Here is a 23,756-nt window from a genome sequence, read left to right on the forward strand (position 1 = left end):
TATTTTTCCTTCCTCTCCTTTCCCTTTTTTTTATACCTCAGCAAAATAAAAAACTGAGCTGGGAGATTGGAGACTACTGAATTAACTTTCTTTCCTGCACGGTTCTTCCACTCCTCTGCACTGGCACCCTTCCCAGAGGTCTGTGCACAACAGCGTGGACGGATGGCTTTTCCAAACACCTGCATCCATCATTTCATTTGACCTCCAGAGGCCACATTCTTCCCTGCATCTTTAGTGACTTTTATCTTAAAAATAAAAAAGGAGAGCAATGTGGGTCACCAGAGTGAAGCTGGTGAAGCAGTCAGGCTCCCTCCCTTCCTGCCTGCAGGGAAACAACCCCAAGTCCCTGGGTCAGTGGTGCCCAGGTCAGCCACAGCTCTTGCACTGCACCAACCCAGAGGAGAGCATGCCCCAAACCACAGCCTTCACCTTGTGCCTGATGTTCCCCTCTCAGGGCCACGGGGAATGTTGTTTCAGGCCCTGGAAACAAACTGCCATCATGTGCAGCCCTGGCGAGACAGCCCATTTTTCAGGAGCTTGGGAACACAAAGTATTTCAGTGCTCTTTTCTGCAGTGCAGTAAATATTGCACTTTAAATCCACCTGACAGCTGTTTAAGTCCTGCTAGGAATCTAACCTACAGGTTGTGGGACCTCAGCTACAGCTGTGCCTGCCCCACCCTGGAAGTGCTCAAAGCCAGGCTGGATGAGACGTGGAGCAATCTGGTCTAGTGGAAGGAGTCCCTGCCCATGGAAGGAGGCTGGAAATGGCTGAGCTTTAGGTCATTGATGTCATTTATGACTGTCTCCTATTTCTAGGAATACACAGAAGTGCTTGCACAAGGGGATGTTGAACAGAGGATGTGCAGTGACAGACGAGTGGGAAGTGGCTGCATTATCACCTTCCAGGACAAATCTGCTAAAAGAGTAGCTAAACCCAGTGGGAATTGCAGCCATCCAGCATCCTCTCCTCCAGACACGCACCAGAGAGCTTCACACTGAGGGGAGACTTCTAAAAACAAAGCGGAAAGCAAGCCTGCAACTCTTTTTAACACAGCACACTAAACATCCTCCAGCTTCCCCTCACCTTCAAGAGGCCAATGAAAGATGCTTGATGAAAGCCTGGAGACAGTCAGGGCTCTTCTTGCAAAAGCAGATGGCTCCAGGGAAATCCCAGCTCCCTCAGCCCACACCAGCTCCCACCGGGCTGAGACATTGAGACAAGCCAAGACACACTGTTCTTGGAAATGAGGATGTACAAAGGCAGAAAAAATTGCTTCACCCCCTATTAATCTGCAGAACTTTCCCACCCCACGATGAGGAACAGAGAGAGGCAGAATTTTGGAGCCCAGCTCAGAGCACACTTCACTTGAAAAGAAGCCAACATATGGATTTTTTTCCCCTACCCTTCCCTGGATGATTAACCTGGGCACCACTCCCACGTCTGAAGACAGAGCACACGGAGACTGAAGTGCCCATGAGCTACGTGCACAAGTCCTGTCGTGTCCACCCCACCCTCCCCACCCCATTGTTTGCACTGGAAATATAGAGGTTTGTACCTAAAGAGAGCTCTCCTCTCAGGGATGAGGATTAGCCACCTCACTGGAGCTTTTGCAACAAGCTCATCCAGACATTATCACAGCTGCGTTTCCACCTTGGGTCTGCAAGCGTAAGGAAAACGTCATGCAGGATTGCAGGAAAAGGATGGGGTTTTCCTCATGTTGCCAGGCTAAAGTGAGCATCTCTGGCTCCAAGAGCAAAAAGGAGGAAAACCTGGGGCAGAAGGCCAGCAGACAGGGCCCCAGGCTCTTTGCTGGACCTCCAAGCCATGGCCAGGGGAAAGAAAAAAAAGAGTTGTACTTCCAATAATCCCCTCCAGCCACATCACCTGCTCAGAATCATCAGCAACAGTTCCCACCACATGGCAGGGGATAAGGAAAGATCACAGAGACTATCCAAACCTCAGAGCCTGCTGGGAATGTTAATCCAGCCTCCTGCCATAACCCCCAGCAGCCCTGCTACGTGCACTCAGGACAGAGAACTGCAATCCCCATGCCCAGCAAGGGGCTGGCTTGGGGAAACACAAAGTACCTCAGAAAATCCATGATGGTAGGAGTTATTTCAACACTAGAGGGAGGGAAGCATTCTCCACATCTTCCTAGAATGTCTTCCTTTCCTGTCATTTCACCCTTCTTCTCCCTGATATTTTTCCATTTCTTACCAGTGTCATTCATTACGTTCTTAATATTCAGCCCATTTCACAACATTTACCTTTCCCTGCTTGTTTTAGGGGTTGGCTCTGCAAATTGCTCTAACTTCCCAAAACTTCACCAGCTTCACCACTATGCCATTGTGGCCTTCACCAAATTTTGCCATTGTGTCACCATCTCATAATTCAAATCTCTTTACAATATTCAGATTGCAAAGCCTGCTTATCTTTCAATATTTAAGTTTTTAAACCTTCCCAGAACGAAAAGAGACTCTTAAAGGAGATGACATTTTATTGATGCTTTGAAATACCTCTGAGGAAAAACAGGGTGAAGTATTGCAGTGAACCACTTTGTCTCACAAAAACATTTGCTTCCAAGACCTAACAGTTTGAAGGAAAATCACTTTAGACAAGGGACAATTTCTTCATGGACCAGAATGTAAAGTAGACCCAAGCCTGCCCATTTTGCTGACCCAAAACCCAAGGACTGCAAGCAATTATTACTTTCAGTGAAAAGACACAGCAGCCAGAGTGACACTAGAATAAAATGAAAAGCTCACACACTCTTAGGGTAAGAAATAATATCACATTTTCTCTCCAAAATGTCTCCTGTGGATGCTGTGCCCTAATTTTTAGGTGGTCCCATCAAGTCCAATCCCAAAGGCTGAGATCTTGATTCGAGCAATGCAAATGTAAAGTAAAACAACCTGAATATTTCAGCTGGACAGGGCTGGCAAGTCTCTTCCTTTCAGATGTCATTTAAATTTTATAGAGAGGCATAAGAGAAGTGATTTATACAAGATAGAAGTCCTAGGAGGAGCAGCCTGTCACACACAATACCCATACTTTGTCCACTGCTCCAATGTAACAGCAAATTATACAAATTCCAAGGAAGGAGAGAGCAGGAAACCTCTCAGGAAAGTGGCAGAAAAGCAGAGCTTTCCACTTCTGTTTTCAGCAAGTTGTTAATGAATGATGGCCACTCCTGCTTGGTGGCCTTCACAAAACGAGCTGGTAGTGTCACCTCTACCCCTGCATGGTCACAGACCTAAATCACATTGTGATAAAAGTATCCTCTTAAATGGCAATTCCAGCCCAAGAGCCAAACCCCCATGAAATATTAAGAGGGTGGAGTGATCTTTGCTCTCCCCTAAAGCACTTTGATCAGACAGCCAGGAGCAGCCAAAACCTGTGGAAGTGTGTGATATGCCCTTTGTTAGCCATTTTTTCAAGATGACTATTCAGCACCAATAATTTGCTAGTGTAGTATAACACAAGTTGCTTGGTCTCTCCAAAATCTCTGTCTGTAGGAGCCAGGAACATTTGCTGCCAGCTTGAGAACCCTGGCTGCTCTGTGCACAAGGAGGGTGCCACACCAAAACTCATCTAAGAGTTGTTAGTTTGGAGGGAATTTATAACAGTGAGCAAAAACACCTTCCTCATCAGGATAAGTATGTCCCTTCAGAAAAAAACTGAGGGCAAGGCTGTAAAAAGGAGTAAGAGGAGGTGCTCCACAATAAATTCTTTAAAAGGGACCAGCTAAAGGCAGACAGGTGCCCCTCTGAAGGCCATTTCAGTACCTGCCACAGAGCAGTCCAGAAATAAAGCCATGGTTCCTCACTGCCCAAACACTGCCGTGCAACCAAACCAGCAAAAACCCACCCTTAACTCCACTGTTAGATTTTCTTCTTCTCCCAGCGAAACAATTATTCCTGCTGGTGTTCGTCCAGGCAAGATCTCCTCCCTCTGCATCCGGCTAATGAATCAAAACTAAACCCTACACTTAAGAAAACCCACGTCTGACCCCACATCAAAGCTTTGCCCTTGCCCTGCTTTGATTCTCTTGCTGATAAACTAAATAAAGTCTCTGGTCTCATTTCATCCTCTCCCCCAGGCAAGTTGAACTCCGGTCCTGCTAAGGATGGGCACTCTAGAAATGCCCTTGTATAAACATTTGGCTTGTCTCAATTACTCCATCTTTGTGTGTTCAGCATTTTACAGACACATGAGCAAGCACAGGCTTCCTCTCCCCTCTTTCTCTCCTTGCCACTTCATACCTGCTTAAATTCAAGGCAGCCAATCCTTCTGTTAGGAGCGGAGTTAAAGCAGGGAAAATGGTGTGTGAAGTGCCTGTTTACATCTCCAGCGACCGAGGGAGCCATTATCATCCATCCAGTTGTCACAGGCCTTTGTATCATCTGCTCAGGCCATTAGGATTTAATTCCTTTACACGATATCCAACAGCCATTTACTTGTAGGAACCCGCAGTTAAGAGCCAGGCTCAGCTGCGTGAGCTGGAACGTTCATTACCAGGCCCTGTCCATCAGTGCCAAACGGGCACCTGGAATTCCATCTGAGAGCGCCGGGCCATGGACAGGGAGAGAAAGCAGAAGCTGCAAGAACATCTCTCCATAAAACCCCGCTGAAAGGACACTGCTAGCGCTGCCACAGGACAGCCCAGCTCTGCAACAAGCCCTTTCTCCCAAGCTGTCAGAATCTGTGGTATTGATGATTCTGAGATGGTAGAAAGTCTCTGTCTGTCAGCCCCGCTGCCAAAGCAGAAGCCATAATTGGTCTGTGCTGGTTTCCAGGTTGTTTATTCTGTTTATCTCTCACATGTTCTGCTGCCCTGCCCAGCTCTGTCCTGCAGGGCAGCGTGTGGGGCTCTGCCCTCAGTGGGATGTTACAAACATTAAATACCAGAAACTCCCTGGGCTGGATTTACAATAACGTGCCAATATCTGTCACCTACGTTGGACAGTGTGTCCCCAGCCTGAACCAACAGAAAAATGCCAACACCACAGTGAGACATGGAGGGCATGAAGAAGGAGAAAAAGGACAAGACACACCCAGTTTCCTCCATCTTGTCCCCTTTGGACCTCTAATCTAGAATCCTAAAATTTTACTTTTGCACCCGTGCCACACTTAATTATTACTCATATCAAACACTCAGAGCTTGTAATTCATCCTGTAAGATTGAAAACTCTTTTCCATGGCCAGAGATCACAGACAGTGTCTCTGGGGGCTCTGTCTAGGGGGGTTCCTGACCCCTGCCAGGGTCCCAGACCTGCCAGGGCAGCCAGAGGGAAGCCCTGGATTTCCACACCAAGCCAAGCAGCAATTCCTGGAACTCCCAGGCTGCTTTCTCCTGCATCCACGTGCAGCAGCTGTGGCTTGTTACCAACCTCCAGGCAGAGCTGGGAAAAAATAAGGCAGAGCCAACAGTAATTTCAGTGTTGCCCAGAGCAGCAAAATGTATTCCAGTGGCTAACCAGATCCATGAAACCCTGCCAGTCATTGCTCCCCGCGCAATTCCCATTTGCAGGAAACTCACACATGGGTGTCAAAACCTCATTAGAAACAACTTTTTTTTAATTGCTTCTCATTTCCATGTTTTCCCTAATTAGAGGCATTTTAGAGCTTCACGTAGACCAAGGCAGGTAAGAGGGATGCAAATTAGGACAAGGTTTACCCAGAAGGCCAGAAAACCTACTTTAGTCTTTTTATAGGGAGGAAAAAAAAAAAAAAGACCCGGCTCCAAAGCACCCAACTGTCCTGACATAAGATTTTTTGGAAATCCTCCCAAAGGATCCATGATTTATACATTTGGGCTTTTTTTACACTTTCCATCAGTGCACCACAACAGGCTAAGCAGACTCAAAAAATAATGACTTTTTAAAAAAGAGAAAATATATTTAACAGACCCCTCAAGGAGAAACAAATAAACTAATTTTCCCCAACACATGAAAATGCTTTTCTTGTAAAACACCTTTCCTGAGCAAACAAAACTCACAGCAACAGAAATAAATCCAGACAAAGGAAATGGGGTTAAATAGATGATCATAAACCCAAGATTGCTTCAGGAATGTTCCTTTTCAAGGCATCTACAGAAAAGTATTTCCCAGGCTTGACACAGATCTCACACACAAAATAAATGCCTTGTTAAATAGAATTGTACAGGTGTTAGGCAGCTGTAAACTACCTTTTAATTCCAATTTCCCCTCATTTTAGGTATAAAGCATTCAGAAAAGAAATGCAGTGACTAAATGTTTGCACATACGGATCTATCAGTCTTTCCTCCCCCCGTCCATGTGGACTTCTGGACTGTCAGAATTGGACAAGCTCCTTTAAAAAATGCAATTAAGACCTTTCCATCATTGTGGCTCCAGGATTTTCTAGGCAGGCCCACTCAAGGTCGTTTGCAATTTGGCTGGGTCTGGACTTGCAGGATTTAATTATTTTTGGTACCCGATTGGCTGCGTGCCCAACTCCCAGTTTGAGGAAAGCCACATCCCCCCTTCCTGAAAAAAAAAATAGCTAACAGAGATCCCATTGATACTGCTCTCATCAGCTCTGTACGACTCCTCAGCATTAATCATCCTGAGCATAAAACACACGTGCAATTCCTGAGCTGCTCCTAAGGAGAAGGGAGCAAGGGAGGGAAAAACAGGCAACATTTGGTTCTTGTGTTGCTTTTCCTACTGCAAGAAGCAGCTTTAGAGGAGGAATGAGGATCCCCTTTAGCAGAGCAGCTTGGAAAGGAATAGAAAAAGGCATTTTGCAGCATTTTATCACAAATATAAAAATTCCAGCACTTCCCCTAAGAACATGTGCTGTTCCCACTGATCACAGAGCCTGTGCCGTGTTATCTGATGAAGCCCAAAGGCCAAAATATTTCTCTTCAGCTGCATCTAAACCGTGGGGAACCAAAAGCAATTTCTCTGAGCACTTACCTGCAGGGCAGTGCAGGGCCAGGCTTCTAGTCCTGGATTCCTTACAGGAGACTTGAAAATGCCTTTCAAAACCAAAACTGACTTAATGCCAACATGAAATCTGAAATATGTTTGCTGCTTGAAATTTACCTCTACTTAAATGGTACAACTTTTTCACTGGCTTCCTACATCAAAAAAGAGACACTGGGCAAGACTGGTATCTTTTTAAGCCCTCCTAAACTGCAAGAGAAAAATGACATTTTCAAAAGTCAGCATTTTCCAAACCAGCTAGGTCAAGCTCCTGAGCCTAAATTTATGCATCAAAGTGTTCAGTGCTCCTCTCCAAAAATCCTGTGTTCAGCTGACGCTTCACAAGTCTTGTGGAGCCATGATACAGGTAAAACAGCAGAGGAAAGAATCTAACCATAGTCAGCACCCCTAAATCCACAACCTAGCTTTAGGCTCCTGATCTTGAAACAGCTACACAAGCCACCTTAAAGCACCTGTCTGTAGACAAGGATTTGGGAGAGGATGGAGAGACAGCAGGGAAAATAATTTAAAATATATAATTTTGAGAAAAAAATAGTTTAAAAAGGCACTTCCTTGGGTATTAGATCTCCTGTAGTTTCTTTCAGGACAAGCTACTATCCACTTTACTCTTCAGCTAGGCACAGGGTCATACTGAGAGTGTTTGTAGTGACAAATGTCTAACACAGCCCCAACCATACAATTTCAAACAAAACAAGCACAAAAACTTTTGTCACTGGCCACCAAAAAGTGCTTTACAGTAGCGCTTGGCTTTTCCTCCTCAGTTAATTCTCCCTGTCTGGAAAAGCTCAGTTCATTTAACTGGCCTTTCTATCCCTCACCAGGTCAATACCTGGGTTGCTAAGGGTGAAATTACAAATTGCAAATTAATTAATCCCACCGTGGCCCCTGTCACGAACTCTTCCCCCAGAGCAGTACCCTGATTCCCAGCCCTGCCATCCTTGGGACTCTCTGCTGAGCAGATTTTCACTTGCTAAATCAGCAGAGATTTATTCACTTTTCCCTGATCCAGGCTTCTGCCTTCTCTAAGGGAGGCAGGGGAAATGCCAGCACCCCTTTCTGCAGCAGCACACGAGCACCTGCGATTTGGAGTGGAATGAAACGACACCCATTACAGGTGACAGCTGGGTGAACTTGCAGTTCTTGGGAAATCAGGTAACATTGCTTAGGATAGTATATCAACACACAGAAGCACTTACCTTTCAGACTAAAGCACAAACCTGCAGCCAAAATGAGAACCCAGAGCTGCTATAAACCCTGCAAGCACATCAGTCCATCAACCACAGTGGGCACAATCAAGCTGATCGTCCGTGCTTCCTCCTCTGCCATTTCCACAAGTGGAAAAGAAATGGCCAAATGCACGTGGTGGCAGAATATCAGGAAGGATTGAGCATATCAGATAAACCAGGATTTGCTGACTAAGAGGAATCCAGCAAAGCATTAGCAGAAAGTTGTTATTAATTCAAGCTACCGAGGTTTTACCAGATAATAAGTTTAAAAGCTTGTGGTTTCAAATTCTACCATTAAAGAACAAGAGGCAGAAGAAATTGCTTCAGTGGATTTAGACACTGAGGATTCCTTTTTTTTAACTTTCCACAGAGTATTTTCCTTTTCTACCATCATCATCCCATCCCATTTTGCATAGATTACAGCCCTGCTTTGGCATTTGTTTGATGAAGTTTACACAACATTAGAGGCACTTGATTTAGCTGCCACAGCCACCATCTGTAATTAATCCTCCCAGGAGCCAGGGCGCTGCACAGCTTGTTCCTGCAGGCTGGGTTTCTAATGTGGAACAAGCTTATGACCTCCATAATTCTGCTCTCCCATCAGTTTAATGCCATCATAACTCCTAGGCATTCATTTGGGCACTCACCCCAGCTGGTGGAGAACAAAACCCACGGGGAGAGAGTGTAAATCAACTGGATGTTACCAGCAGGTGGGAAGGATGCTTTTCCCTCCTTCCTTTCCCTTTTCCCAGAGCAAGGAATAAAGCAGTACACAATGATTTGGCCATTTCTGTATATATTGCTCTTATTCAGCAAGAGTTACGTGCAAGCAAGATACACCTTTTAATCCTGGGACAGGAGTGGGCTTTACCTTCTACTCTCAGACAAGGAGTATCAGTGGAGCAAGACAGAATTCCCTCAGCTTCCCCTTTGGTGTAAGGTGAAAAGGCAGGTGAGATGTACACTGCACCTTTCCCACAAAACTGTCCCTGTGCCACTGCACTTCCACAGATCCCACCCCAAAACCGCCTGGTTTGTAATGCAAGGGGGCCCGTGCCGCTTGACTCTGCTAAGAAATAAATTAATTCTTGACTCTAGTCCAAAAACTGCAGTTTATCAAAACAGTAACTTTCAGGGGGGGAAAAAGCCAGCCATGATTTAAAGATTTCTAGTGATACAGAATAATTCATAGTACACGTCAGGAAACCGTTCCAATGATTTCCAATCTCCACAGTAGAAGTCTACCTAGTTCCTAAGCTGAATTTATCTAGCTTTCATTTTCTGGCTCCTCCATTCTCTTATGGGTAGAAGAGGGTTATTTATAATAATTTCTGTTCCCTCTGTAACATTCTACAAATTACCCCTTAACTTTCCCTTTGAGAACTGGTGCAGACAGAGCTCAAGTCCTTTGTAATGAGGAATCATGACCCTCTTCTGGACCCTCTCCATCCTTGTGCATCCCCCCCTAATCTCGCCACAAATGAACAGTGAAAAATCAGATTAACACTCCTCCAGCTGTGACAACAATGCCAAATACCCAGCTCATGTAACACTGCTCCCCCTGAATTGTAAGCCCCTGATACTCACAGAGGAATTTTATCACACCTTAACACTCTAGTCTTAACACACCAGGAGTCCCCAAAAGGTTTTACAGAATCACAGAACCATGGAATCCCTTAGGGTGGAAAAGACCTTCAGGATCATGGAGTCCAACCATCAACCCAGCACTGCCAAGGTCACCACTAACCCATGGCCCCAGGTGCAGCATCCACATGGCTTTTAGACCCCTTCAGGATGGGGACCCCACCACTGCACTGGGCAGGTTGTCTCCATGACTGGCCACTGTTTCACTGAAGAAATTTTCCCTAAATTTCAATGAAAACACCCCCTGGTACAACTTGAGGCCATTTACTCTTGTTCTGTCACTCTGACCCACCCCTGTCAAGATGCTGAGCTCCCTCAGCTGCTCCTCACCAGACCTGTGCTCCAGATCCATTCTGTTCCCTGGACATGTCCCAGCCCCTCTGTGTCTTCCTTGGAGCCAGGAGCCCAAAATTGTCCCCAGGGGTGCAAGGTGGGACCTAACCAATGGCCAGCACACAGGGACAGTCACTGTCCTGGTCCTGTTGGTCCATTATTTCCAGTAAAAGCCAGGATGTTTGTATCCTCTACTCAGATGTAATATATCATAATGTGAGGGTTTTTTTTTGTAAATAATACTGAAGGGTAGCTCTTTTTCCCCCTTTCAGAAAGCTTGCAGACCCCCCTCTAATTCACCCCTGCCTGCAACCAGTTCTTTGGGACCAGAAACAAACCCACCATTGGCCCTGGCCTCTGGGGCAAGATAAGAAGGAATGAATGCTTTTGCAGTAGATTCCCCAGCTAAGCTGTTATCCATGCCCAAAGGACTCATGTGCAAACATGTTTCATGACTCCATGCCATAAATCACTGCTTTCCAAAGCAAACCCAGCTTTGTATTTGTTTTGTGCACAAATCTGGGTGAGACAGACAACGAGGAGCAAGCCCTGAGCTTCTGAACCTCTCCACAGAGGGTTCCCTTAAACAAATGGGGTTTCCTCTCTGTGGGACCGGGACATGTCCTGCTCTGAGGAAATTAGGATTGGTACAGATCCAAGCCACACCAGAAGGGTTTTTTTCTCTCCCAAATACCTTCATCTACAACTCCAGCAAAGGTGACAGGTTAATCAGAGCTGGCCTAAATCCTGAATCAAAAACTTTTGGAAAAAACCTGTTTTGAAAGCAAACAAACAGTTGATGCACAGCCTTTTCTGCTTGATAAATTCTGCAGGATTTTTCTGCAGTTTCTTTTTTTTTTTTTTTTTTTTTAATGCTATTCCAATGAACTACCCAAAATACTGCCTTTACCAACAGTCACTCTTCAGATCTGGTGTGCACAAAATGAACAGCAAAACAGCTGGCAGAAAACAAACCTCCAGCAAACCTGAGGGCAAGAAATACATCAACCACTGCTTAGTTCAGCTTCCAAGTTGTCTTTTTTTTTTTTTTTTTTAAGGGCACACACAGCTTGCCCAAAGTTAGATACAGGAGGCGCACACCTGCTTTTAACACTTCAAAGAGTCAGGGTGGGTGCCCCTTGCTGATCTTCTCCTACAGGATTTAAACTCTGAATGTGTAAAATCCACAGGAAAGGCTTTTTCTTTCCCTAGGCCTCTAAAAAATGAGATGAAATTGGAAACAGGCTCCTGTAAGCGCAGCTATTTAAAAGTACAGTGCAAAAAAAAAAAAAAAAAGTAAGATGCCTGCAAGAACTTTTATTTATTCATATACATGCTCACATTGAAATGCCAGGGAAAACACTAGGAGAAGGAACTTCCCTATAGAAAAAACCCTTGTCACTGATAAGATTGAAAATTTACTCCCTGTGTAAAGGATACCAAAATATTCCTGCACACTAATCCCACCGCACTGCTCTCGTTTCAAGGTCCCCACATGGACAACATGGTCAACAAAGTAGCATTTTAGCACTTGGAACACAAGGAGGCCAAAAGCTCATCAGAAAATCCTCTGGAAGTCTGTGTAAAGTGGTGATTAGGAGAAAGGGGAAATGAGGGGAGGCAAGAGAAAAATGCAGTTTTGTTCGGATTCCTATAATACCATTTTCCAACTCCTTCAGACACATTGGGATCATCACCTTCCCAGCGACCAAAGTGACAGTGCAAAGAGAGAAAATAAACCCCAAGTCAAGGACCTCGTTTGACTTCTCAGTGGCCACAGCAAGTGCCTTGCCAGGAAACAGAGACACGAACAAAAGCACAGCTGGGAGCTGCTCCCAGGGAAGCCAGAGAAAAAGCACAGATGGATTTCCAGCACTCCGAGTGCCTGGGAAGGCAAGGATAATCCTCTTTGACTGGAGCAAGAGTAACCCTGCTGCAACTGCTGCAGGAACAGGCACAGAGCACAAACCACAGCCCTTCCTGCCCAGCTCAGTCACGAGAACATCACCTGGACACTGAACCCACACCCGGGACACCAGAATGGGTGCAGCAAAGACCTTGCCAACCCCCCAGCACCTCTGGTATTCCAGCCTGGATTGCAGCCTCTGGATGCCAGAGCACGCTGTCCCTCACAAAAGTGGTTCAGAAGCACAAGAATCACACAGGGAACTGCATTCCCAACTGGGGCAGCTGAGCATTAGGGTGTCTAAATGCAGCATGTGAAGGGAATCTCCATCCCACCTTTAACACATTCCCCAAAGCCAGCTTCCTCTCTAATGGAGAGAAGATCCAATGCCAAATCATTTATGTGTGTAGGCAGGAGCTTCACATGTAGGGCCAAGACAAGGTGAAAAAATAGAGACAGGGCAGCAGCTGGTCTTGCTGCAAATCCCTTAAGGGAAGTCAGAAGGCAGACCTATGCTCTCTCTGGAAAATGCCAACTGGCAAGGCCATGGCCAGCCTGCGGGCCTGCTGCATGAAATGAGCTCAGTGCCTGGAAGGCTGACTGCCAGGGTCAAGTGCTCAGCTGGGAAAATGCCCAGCTCCACCAACATCAAAGCAGCTGCAGCACTTACAGTAGCTCAGGACTCGGGAGCACAGGAATGCAGGCTCCCCAGATAGAAATGTGTTTCCATAAGCCTCACCTCCAGCTTCCCTGCAAGGCTCCAAGCTGGCAGGGCTGCAAACCCCACCTAAATCACTCGGGCACCACTTTCCAGAGACTGAAAGATGAAGCAGGGGAACAGCTCTCCCTGCCAGCACAGGCGGACATGTCTCATTTTTCTGGCCTGCCAGCATTCCTCACACAACCCCGCTCTGTCACCCTGCACAGATGCTGCTGTCAACACAACCTCAGGGAGGTTTCCCAACAGGAATCCCAACAAATCACAGCTTTGCTGCTTCCACGTGGTCACAGCTGAGGGTCTGGGTGCCAGCTGAAAGGTGGCTCTGCTGTTTCAGGTGCCATCGCTGGCTGATGTGGCTTCTACCTCAGAAAAGCACAGACATTAAATATCCAAAGCCTTTAAAACATTAGTGGAACCATCTAAAGGGGGAAAGGCTCCATTACCAAGGTTATTTTTTCAGAGGTTGTTGCACGAGATGTGATGGATTTCACCAGATGCTCTCCTCATTTCTACTGCAGTGCTTGATAAAACAGCATCTATAAATAAACTAAAAACCCAATGAATTACAGAAGCATGAAATGACTTCAGAAAGATTAGAAACACGCTGCCACCATACAGAATGCACTAAAAATACTGAGTGTAGAGACCTCACAGCACCTTTTATGTAGCCCTACAGCTGATTTTAAGAAGGAGGTTACTTACTGAGGCTGCCAGATGAGGAATTATCATCTCTTCTCTCTGAACATGTGGATTTAGCAGCTATTTGTAGAGGCTAATGAAGGCATCTGTATAAACAGGATGATGAGGAGAAGATTTGACCTTGAAGATCAGATCAGGTAGACCTGCAGAACAAAATGCCTGTTCCTACCCTGGACTAAAAAGAGGGAAATGATCACATATGAACAAACTGCAGGTTCTCTGTGCTAAATTCCAATCCAGCATTTTCTTCACAAAGCCACAGGCTCAAAAACATCAAGCACTCCTTGCTAATAAGCAGTGAAAGCCCAGCAAAAATATTTTGCTTAGAAAGCATCATTCCCAGTTAATTCTTGCTACTAATATTTCCTATTTTAATGAGGGAAATCAGCATCACCATAATAATGTACAAACTGGTGATGAGAGGGCTTCATGTCACAAATCAGTGCCTCTGGCAGCCCAGACACACCCGGTGCCCACAGCCAGCTCTGACCAGACAGAAATGCCATCCAAGGGACAACACAGGATGCTGATCCCAGCAGGAAAAGCAGCTGAAATGCACAGCTCCCTCCTAGGCTGCAAAGTCTCATGGATGATGCTTTTCCTAGGGATTTCAAGAGGCTTGCCTCTGATCTCACAGAAACTTCAGTGCCCAAAGCAAGAAGAAGTGACAGTCTTACATCTTGTGAGCTTAGATCTTCCCCCACAAAATGAGGTCAGAGGGGAAGGAAGGATCTGTGGTAACTCCAGCACATTACTCTCCTAAGAGTGAAGCCTTACCACTCTTCTAAAGCCAGCAAATCCTTCTGAAACCCCCTGCAAAGGATCCTGTGACTAGAGAAACTCTGTGGTGCACAGCAGGATGTACACAGGGTGGTTAAAGCCACATAATCTTCCACAAGAAACAGCAGGACCACTGTTGAATTAATTAAGTCTGCTCAGAAACATCAAAGTATAAAGGGACAAGACAGAAAAGGAACCCCCAATATTACAGAGGGAAATGACTTTGAAATCCATTCTCCTTTTACCATGCTGATGGGTCCCAGCTATCCTGTGTCATCACAGATACACCTGTTAATCACACACCACACATCCATAGGCTCCATCCCTAGATTGCATTCAAGCCTCCAAAAACCTCTTAGGAAGTAAAATTACAGCATGAAAAAAAAAAAAAAACAAACACTGCAAAACACTGCCATGCAGTCATGGCCAGACTTCTCTTAGGTAAAAAGGCTTAAAGCCTAAATTCTGGGACAAATTCTCCTCAATTTTTAATCAACTGTATCTCAATTGGTTCCATTTTATCTAATATTAAGTCTCCCAATGTCTTTGGAAGTAACATATTCGACTTTGCTTTGTCCTAAGGATTTCATTAAAATTTAAACAGGTTTTCATTAAGTTTATTGCTTCATTGAGGGAATTTTTGTTTTAAGTAGAACATGGAAAAGAGGTCTAGGAATTACCCTTTATGCCACTCGATGGAGGTACATAAGTAATTTTTGGTTTTGAAGATTTCCATTTAACAGCAGATTGAGGCACTTTTAGGATTCCCTTTTCATAACCACGGTGGTCTCACAGTTTCACTGAGAAATCAAGACAGAAAGGAGTAGATGCAATTTTTAAGTGCCTCCAATTTAAAACCAAACCCAGGTTTTCAAAATGGAACACTTTTAGAATTTTTATTTTTTAAACTAACAACAAAAAATTAACCCACTTGAATAAAAGCATAGCAAGTTATTTCTACTCTGCAACACTGAGAATTCCTGAGGCACTCAAGAAAATTACATACATAGAAGAATCCATAAAACTGCAAAAAAAAAGAAAAGTGGGAAAGAAATTGCTAACAAGTTTGCTCATGTTTTCCCCTGAAACCGATTTTCCAGGCTCGACGCATAAAAGGATTTACAGCATCCACTAACTCAGAACTGTCTCTTGGCATGTCAGTAATGACAACTGTGTCTCCAGCAGCAGAAGCTTTCCATAATTAAACAACCAACCCTGTGTTTCCTCTGAAAATTTAAATAGCCATGAACCACAACACCTGATGTATGGCATCTCAGCCTTGAGCTGCCTGAGCACCCAATGAGCGTGACCAGATCTATTCAGGCAGGACAACAGGTGAATTCCCAGGAAAGGAAAAGTTCAAGGTTTTCAGGGAGCCATTCTGTTAGAAACAAGATCTCTGGTTTGATAACCAAGGGGTTCAAAGTTTCTTACCTTTGCTATCCTTCAGCTCCTGTTGTCCCCAAAAATTTATTACACTTCAACTAAAACTTCCCAGTTTTCAGCCTGCAAGAAGTTTCATTTTGATCTCCATAAAACACATGCAAAGCACGTTAGGAAACTAACTTTATTTTTTTTGAGTAGCAAAACATCTGGTTTAAAATTATTCAGATTAATCCGGGAAGAAGTCATGTTCAGGATTTATCTTTTGAGGGAGGAGGGAGAGGATTTTTTTTCCCCAGGCTGATCCTCAGAAACACAGAGCCTAGCACTCTCCTCTAGCTGCAGCATGGCAGCTGGTAATATAATGATCCTTTGGATGCTGAGCTCCCGGGGTTAGTGAGAGGATTCATTACAGAACGACTCCGGAGTAGATACAATGATTACAAAATTGAGTGTTTTATCCTAACAGGCCTCCTTAATCTACAGCTCAGCAATAAACCACAGCACAAGGAGAATTACAGCAGCCTTCCCAGGCAAGTCTGCTGCCTGCATTCCCACTGGAAGCTACCCAGTGTGCCTGGCAGAAATATTGGCATCCTGGCATCACAAACTTCAGAGCACCACGTGGCTCCTGCCAGCCCTTCCCCAGGCTGACATAAAATCAATGCACCCAGCTGGGAAGAGCTTCAGATTTGGGAGTTTTTGTCTTCCTGAAAGTGCCAAAGAGTATCTTGGGTGAATTCAGTGGTTAAAATGGCATCAACTGCAGACATGATGTTTGCTGAAAAAGCACAGGGAATGATTTATCCTGGACAACATTGAACAAATGACCTATAATGGCATTTCTGATGGGAATTATCCAAGGGGGAGGGAAAAAGAAACACAATGAAACCACCCTAGAGATGAGAAATTCCACATGGGACCGCTGTCCAGACACAGCAGTCCAATTTTGCCTAAGGTTTACAATTTCAAAAGCCTGAGAGGGCATTCAGTTCCTTTTAACTTCTTCACCCCTAAATGTTCAATTTGCCAGGCAAGTGGGGATCCACTTTCCTCAGTCATCTGGCAAAACCCTTAAGCTCTTTGGAGGTCACTGATAATGTACAGCAAAGTTGTAAAAATTCTCTTATCAATTAATTAGGTATTGCAACCCCTCCTCTAAAGACAAAATGCAAATGGGAATCCTGACCAAGGGAGCTCGCTGGGATGGAAAATGTCAAACAGGGCAGCTCTTGTAAAGATCCTGATCTCCAAATAGAGCTGATGCCAGATGACCTTCCACAACACTGTAAGGATTAAGGCATGAGTCTTTCACCAGCAGGATGGAGAAGAAAGGCCTCTGGAGAAGAGCATCACAGCCAGCAGACACACCCAAATCCAAGGGGAACAGCCCGGAGTCTCAGATTCAAGCTCAAAAGCCCCACAACTCCCAGAATTCTCTTGTCGTTTATTAATTTCTCCAGGTTTATGAATTTCTCCTACCCAAAGCAAAGAGAAGCTGTTTTAAAACCCCTTCTGCAAAAAGCCCTGCCTGTACCTGACTGATTAGGAAGAGAAACCCATGGATTCCAACACGGGGCCAAAGGCTGCTCTTAAAGGTGCATGGACAACTGAAGAGGGGCACAACTTCACTGCTGGGCTCTGGACTGCTGGAATATGAGACCCAAAAAGCAAAAAAAGAAGGAGAAAGAACAATTTCTGAGCAGTGAGTGTACTGTGAAGAAACACAGACACGTCCACATGCACGGAGAGGCTGGAGAGAGGAGGGAAGGGGATGATAAATTCCACGCAGCTGCAGCCTGCTGTGAAATACCGTGAGATAAATCTCCTCAGGGTAAGCAGAGACATTGGCTGGGTGCTCCACTGGAAGCAGGGCAAGTGTGCTTGGTGCAGGGCACTGCCTCAGCCCTGCCCAGACACACCATGGAAAGGGACGTGCCTCTCCAGGTGCCACTGCTGCTCCCAGACACCGGGGCTGTGGATCCGAGCCCCTGCCCAGCTCAGGGGGAACTGAGAGATGCTGCTTCTGCATGAGGATGCACTTGCTTGGCCAAGAAGATGACACTTAGAACCACTAAGGTAAAAAAGAAAATTTATGTATTAAAATGTCTTCCTCTGTCCCCTTCATTTGCTGATGAAGGGACAAAAACTCATTTTGTCCTCAGGAGAAAACTCTTACATCGATGGTTCTTTTACCTGGGCCCACGAAATAAAGAGCCTATCCCCATCCCTCTGTATTTTACTGCTGTTTTCAAGGAACACAAAGAAGGAACACACATGCAGCACACTCTTGATACAAAAAAATCACTTTTATTTTTGATCCTCAGTTGATCCCAGTTTTCTGAAACCCACAAGCAAATGAGATTTGCTCCAGGAGAAGCACTGCATTACTGCATGAATAAATCTTAACTGCAAAACATTCATGTACAACCAGAGGATGTAGTCCCAGGCTAAGTAGTGGCCTTGAAATCACATCATTTAAAAACAAAAATATCTTGACCATTGTAAGAGTTAACAAGCAAACCTTTCAACTGAAATATTCAATTCTGATCTCATTTTTCAGTAGTAACTTCTTACCTTTGTAATGAAATTTAAATGAAGCCCATTTTCCACTGCTAGTTTGACATATTCCCTAACCAGAAGTGCTTTGCTCTTGCTAACATTTATTTTAAGTCACTGAATTTATTCAGAGTAGAAGCTCTCTGGAATGGGAGATTTGAAACTGGGGGGAGAAAGACCCCCAGCATTTTTTATTACCTTTCCACTCTCATTTCTGTCCAGCACAAACTACTGATGGAAACAGAAATCTGATTTAAAAAGCATGAAATCAGAATTTCTTTAAAATTCTGACAACAAAATGCACACAGATATTTCAAAAGGAAATTTTTGGTAGAAGCACAACTACACTACCATTTACTATGAATTAAGCTAGGTTCACAATTTTTGACCCAAAGATTTAAAACATTTTCTTTCAAAAAATGCTTCTTTAGTGCTTTATGGTGTTAAAACCAAGCAGCCCATTTGTGTCTTAGGAAACTTCCAGAACAATCTAGCCCAGAAATCCATCCTCAAGTGCACTACTAGCAGCTGGTGCCACAGACAACGTCCATGTTTTAAAGAGAACAAAATGGAAATGGATGTTGCTCAGCTGGACTTGTCCTTCCGTGCTTCAGCCTCCACCAGACACAAAGTCACTTTTCAAGTCACACTCACCATTCAAACCACCTCAAGGTGCTTTGAACCCCGTCCTTCCCCTCATCTTGGCAGGAGCCAGCTGGCAGAAAGACTCCAGCTTTTTGGATTTGCTCCACACCTCCCACACACCCCGAGACTTTCAGAGTGACATCAGTGTGTCTCCTCATGGCCTGCAGCTAAGAAAAACTAACGTGGATTTTCCTAAGTAAAGGGAGCTGAAAACTCGCTGACAGGAGAAGCCAGAGGGAGGAACACCAAGCAGCTCAGCTGGGAATCACACTCGGGGAGGTGCTTTCCCTCAGAGCAAAGCCACAAACACGAGCTGATGCTGGACATACGTGGAGCTAAGTCAGTCAAGCAAGAGGCAGGACTTGTGCAGCCTTAACAATTCCAGCAGCCCTGCAGTGCCCGCATCGCTGCACTTAAAGGTTTGATTTATGCACCAAGGGTTTTCCAGGTGACTTCAGAGACTCCTGCAACAAACAGTGCTCCTACAATAACCCAGCTCACAGCCAGTTCCACATGGAACCACACAGTGGCTTGGGAGGCACTCAGAGCCCAGCCAGTGCCACCCCTGCCATGGGCAGGGACACCTCCCCCAGATTCCAGGTTGCTCCTGGCCTTGGACACTTCCAGGGATCCAGGGGGAACCACAGCCTCTCTGGGCAGCCTGTGCCAGGGTCTCACCCCCTCACAGCCAATAATTCCTCTCCCAATACCCAATCTGAACCTACCCTCTCTGCTGGTTTGAATCCATTCCCCTTTGTCCTGTCACCCCATCCCTTTGAAACAGCCCCTCTCCATCTTTCTTTTATGTTCCCTTCAGGTCATCCCAAGGCTTCTCCTCTCCAGGCTGGACAATCCCAACTCTCTCAGCCTCTCCCCATGGAAGAGGTGCTCCATGCATCTCATCATCCCAGCCTCCTCTGCATCAAACAGGGAGAAAAATCCTGACTAGCAGGAGACACTGAAAGGAAACAGTGTTCCCAACCATCGTTTAAAACACAATAAAAAGTGGCTGCAGGTTTCTGTTGGGGCTGCCAGGACCCTCCGCAGTGCACCATTAAGAGGAGGAAACACATTTAGAAGCATTCCAGAGACACAAAGTAGCTCAGGCACCTCCTCTTAGCCCAGAGTACCAGAGCAAGGCAGACAAGTGTTACTGAGCAAAACACTGTTCATGAATACTTAAGAACTGTGATTCTTGTACCGAGTCACTCATGGATTACATTTCTAGAGACGCCAGAAAAGAAAATGTGTTTGGTTTATAAGGATCAGTCAGGGTACACCAGACTCACCGTGACCAGCTGAGGGGAAAAAGTGTTAAGCTGTCGTCATTAAGAGCTCATTAATTCAGGGAAAGAAGCACAGAACATATCCTGGCACTGCACTGATGTTTTTACACAGCACCACCTCCATCCTGCCTGGGACTGCACATCTGTGGCTACCAACACTGCAGAAATCCCTCACATCTTTTCACCCAGTTAGACTGGCTGGGTCCAAAGGCTCAGGGAGAATTCCCAACTTCTCCAAGGAGAGGGGTGTGTGTTCTCCAGCAGACTGGAAGCTGCCAGACCTGTGACCTGCACCCTAGCCACAGGGGTGACAAAAAAGCAGGAACTGGAGTCAAGTCCAACAGCACCCTCTCCAACCCTTCCCCAGCACACCAGGTTCGAGCTCACCTACCTCAAATAAGAAGCCGTGGTAGACACAGGCACCTGAGGGACCAGAACAAAAACAAACCAGATTAGAAGCAAGTAACAGCAGCAGCACATCCTCCAGTGCACCTGCTCTGAACTGGGCAGCCACAAAAAAATGCAGTTTTGGGGCAGCTGGGCAATCTCTGGATAAGGGGCAGGACCTCTGGCATAGGTGGGCTCAAAAGGGCAGGGAGGAAAGAGGGGACCTGCCAAAATAACAGTGAGAAAAGCCAGTGTGAACCCCCACTCCTAAATCACTCCTGCATGGAAAACAGAACAGCCTCACAGGGCTCCTCCTGCCTCAGCTTCCCTGGCCCTGCTGGCTGAGAGAAAGCTTCTCCCAGCCAGGGGCAGGGGCACACCCAAGCACACCTGACATATTCCACCCCATTAATGAAATAAAAGCTTAGGAAGTAAAGCCACAAATAAGCTGAATGACAGCTCTTCTATTGATTTTCTGGGAAATGGTCGCTCTGGAGCAACTACGTGTGATCTGTCTCTCCCAAAAGCGTGAGGAGAATGCACAATCCAGAACAACCCAAGGAACTAGAAAGATGAAAGGGGAAGTGCAGGAAAGGCTGCCTCGAGGGACCACCCAGGAAAGTCAGAATTTCCCTGTCAAAGAGTGGAGTTTCCTGAGAAATGCAGATTAGACCAATCTGTACAGAAAACCTGGGAGCTACACTTCTTGGAATCAAAAGCTCCTCCTTTGAGCTCGTCTTCAGCTCAGCTGCGAGTGGCTGTGGAGGCATCACTGGGAATTATCCTCCCTTGCCAAGAAGATGAGCCACAGGAGCCCAGCCACACTTCTCTCAAATTCAGCAAATAACTGTTCTTTTGGCAAGAGAACATAATTTCAAGGTTCATCATCCAGCTCTACCTCAAAGTTCAGTGCAAAACACAAGGTTACACATGATTAGAAAGCTTGGGGAGGAGGGAACCCCAAAAATTTAGTATCAGTTAGTTAAGGCCAGCACAAGCCATCTGTTTTACCTCTCCAGGGCTGGCTGCCTTTTCTTTTTAGCTCACTGACAGCTATAGTTGCTTAAAATACCAGTGTGCTCATCCCCTCCGGGGCCAGAGCAGGGAATAGAGACCATGCAGGACTAGAAAGCAAACTCACAAAGTCTGATCCTTCTTCCCCATGGAGGGCAAAGACACATCTCCCTCCTTTACAAGTTACCGAGGGAGACTAATATACAGCCCAACTTCACAGAACTTGGACAATCCTTAGTTACAAACAAATTTTACTTTTGTCCCCAGTTGTGGGCAAGCCAAACACACTACACACGTTAATTAAGGTCGCTATGCAACTGTGCCCTGATTTTCCATGAAACTCGAAGCCCCAGGTGTGATCACCACCTGTTGCAAAGCACACCTGAAAAGCATTCTACAAATTATGACTTTCACATACTGAAGCACCTAAAAAAGGAACCCCCAGATTTATTGCTGTGGTATTTTTGTGGGGGACATCTTGGATGCGGGTTGTTGGTAGTGTAATTTCCTGGTTTGAGAGCTTTTCTTTTTGGTGAAAGCGAAGTTCTGTCAGAGTGCTACCCAAGGAGTGAATAACCCAACCCCACACCTAGCAGCGCCTCAGCTCGCAGGCACATCGCTGATTTTAACCCTCAGCCAGCCGTGCCAAAGGGGAACCACGGTGGGGACAGAACTCGGGGAGAGCGCCGCTTCAGCAACCAACATCCTACAGCCGAAGGACAAGCTGGAAAACAGCAGCCCAAACTCCGAACAGCAGCAGCCTGCCCGCCCGGCACACCGACACCGACCCCGGCGCGTCTCCCCGAGCGCTCCCACACAGCGCCAGGAGCGGGGCAGGGCTGCGGCCGGCTCCCCTCACGCTGCCCGGGCACCGAGCAGCTCCCGGCGCCGCATTCCCGAGCGCTCCGTGAGGGCTGCGGCTGGCGCTGCCCGCCCCTCAGCGCGGGCTGGGCGGCGGGCTCGCACAACTCCAGCCTGGGCACGGCCAAGCGCCGCCGCCTTCCCGCCCGGCGTCAGGGGCAGCCCGGCCGTGCCCGGAGCGGGACACGCGCTCCTCCGCGCCCGGGAGGAGCCGGGCACGGCTTCGCCCCGGTGCCCCTCAGCTCGCCGGTGGAGAAGCCGCCAAAATGGCGGGGGGCGGAGGCGGACCCCCGCCCGGGCCGGGAGCGCGGTGAGGGAGGCAGCGCCGTCCCGCGCGCAGGGGGAAAGGCGCCTCGGAGCGTTCTCCTCAGGGATCCCGCGGGAGGGCCACTCACCTGAGGCGGCGCGGAGCAGGAGCGGCAGCAGCAGCAGCACGGCGGCGCTCGGGGCGCCCATGGCCCGCGGCGGCGAGCAGCGAGCGCCGAGTGCCCGCCGGGCCCGCGGCAGGTGCCGGGGCAGCGCCTCGGCCCCGCCCCGCCGCCCAACTTGGCCCGCAGACAAAGGGGCAGCTCCGCGCCGCAGCCCGCCCGCCCCCCGCCCCGCCCTCCTTCCTCCCGGCACCGGAGCCTCTCCCGCTCCCCCTCCCCGAGGATTCTGGCTTCTCCCCCTTCCCCCCGCCGGCTACCTGGCGATGGAGCAGCCCCCAGTAATCCCGCAGCTGTGCCGGGATCAGGCAAAGCAAAGGGGTTTGTGTTGGACCTGGCCCCACTGACTTGAGCCATCCCGGCGGCTGGAAGGGAGAGGTCACCCTCTGGCCGGGGTTGGAAGCTGCTAATTGTGTTTTGGGGGTCAGGTTGGGTTGTAGGATTGTAACAGCAAGTATCAAAGCCTGGTCTGTTTCCGTGTCCGTTTCTTCTTGGAATGGCCGCTGCTTTGCTCTTCTTTCCTAGAGCAAATCCAAGCAAGAGTTAGAAGATTCAAAGGCTAGCAATCACAAATCAAACACTCAAACTAAAAAAAAAAAAAAAATTAACAAAAAACAACAGAAACTTAAGTTCAGCTGCTGCCCTTACAGTGTTTACTTGCTTTAAGCACTTACACACACACAGTACTATGTCCACTCGAGAAAAGCTTCCCTTGTCACCCCCACCAGCACTACACACTCAACACATCTCGAAGCCAACGTTTCCAAATTAAAGTTTGGCTCCTACAAGTCACCACATAAAGAAAAACACCCCAAATTTGAAGTTACAGCCATTCCAAGCCCCAAATTAAAATGAACTCAGAAAGTGAGTTTATTTTTACTAGTCTGTGAATGAAATTTTTTTTTTTTTTTCCCTGC

General features: G+C 46.7%; 1 protein-coding gene across 1 annotated transcript in view; it reads right to left on the reverse strand.

Moving 5' to 3' along the window:
- Window positions 1-22,889, reverse strand: part of FRAS1 (Fraser extracellular matrix complex subunit 1) — a 105,160-nt gene extending 82,271 nt beyond the window's left edge. The window contains 2 exon segments of the mRNA XM_031504663.2: window positions 20,544-20,575; window positions 22,810-22,889. Of these exon segments, the coding sequence (XP_031360523.2) occupies window positions 20,544-20,575; window positions 22,810-22,870 (93 nt within the window). The 5' untranslated portion in view covers window positions 22,871-22,889.
- Window positions 22,890-23,756: the final 867 nt, after the last annotated feature.

This window comes from Lonchura striata, chromosome 4 (genome assembly GCF_046129695.1).
Source record: "Lonchura striata isolate bLonStr1 chromosome 4, bLonStr1.mat, whole genome shotgun sequence".
Classification (NCBI taxonomy): Eukaryota; Metazoa; Chordata; class Aves; order Passeriformes; family Estrildidae; genus Lonchura; species Lonchura striata.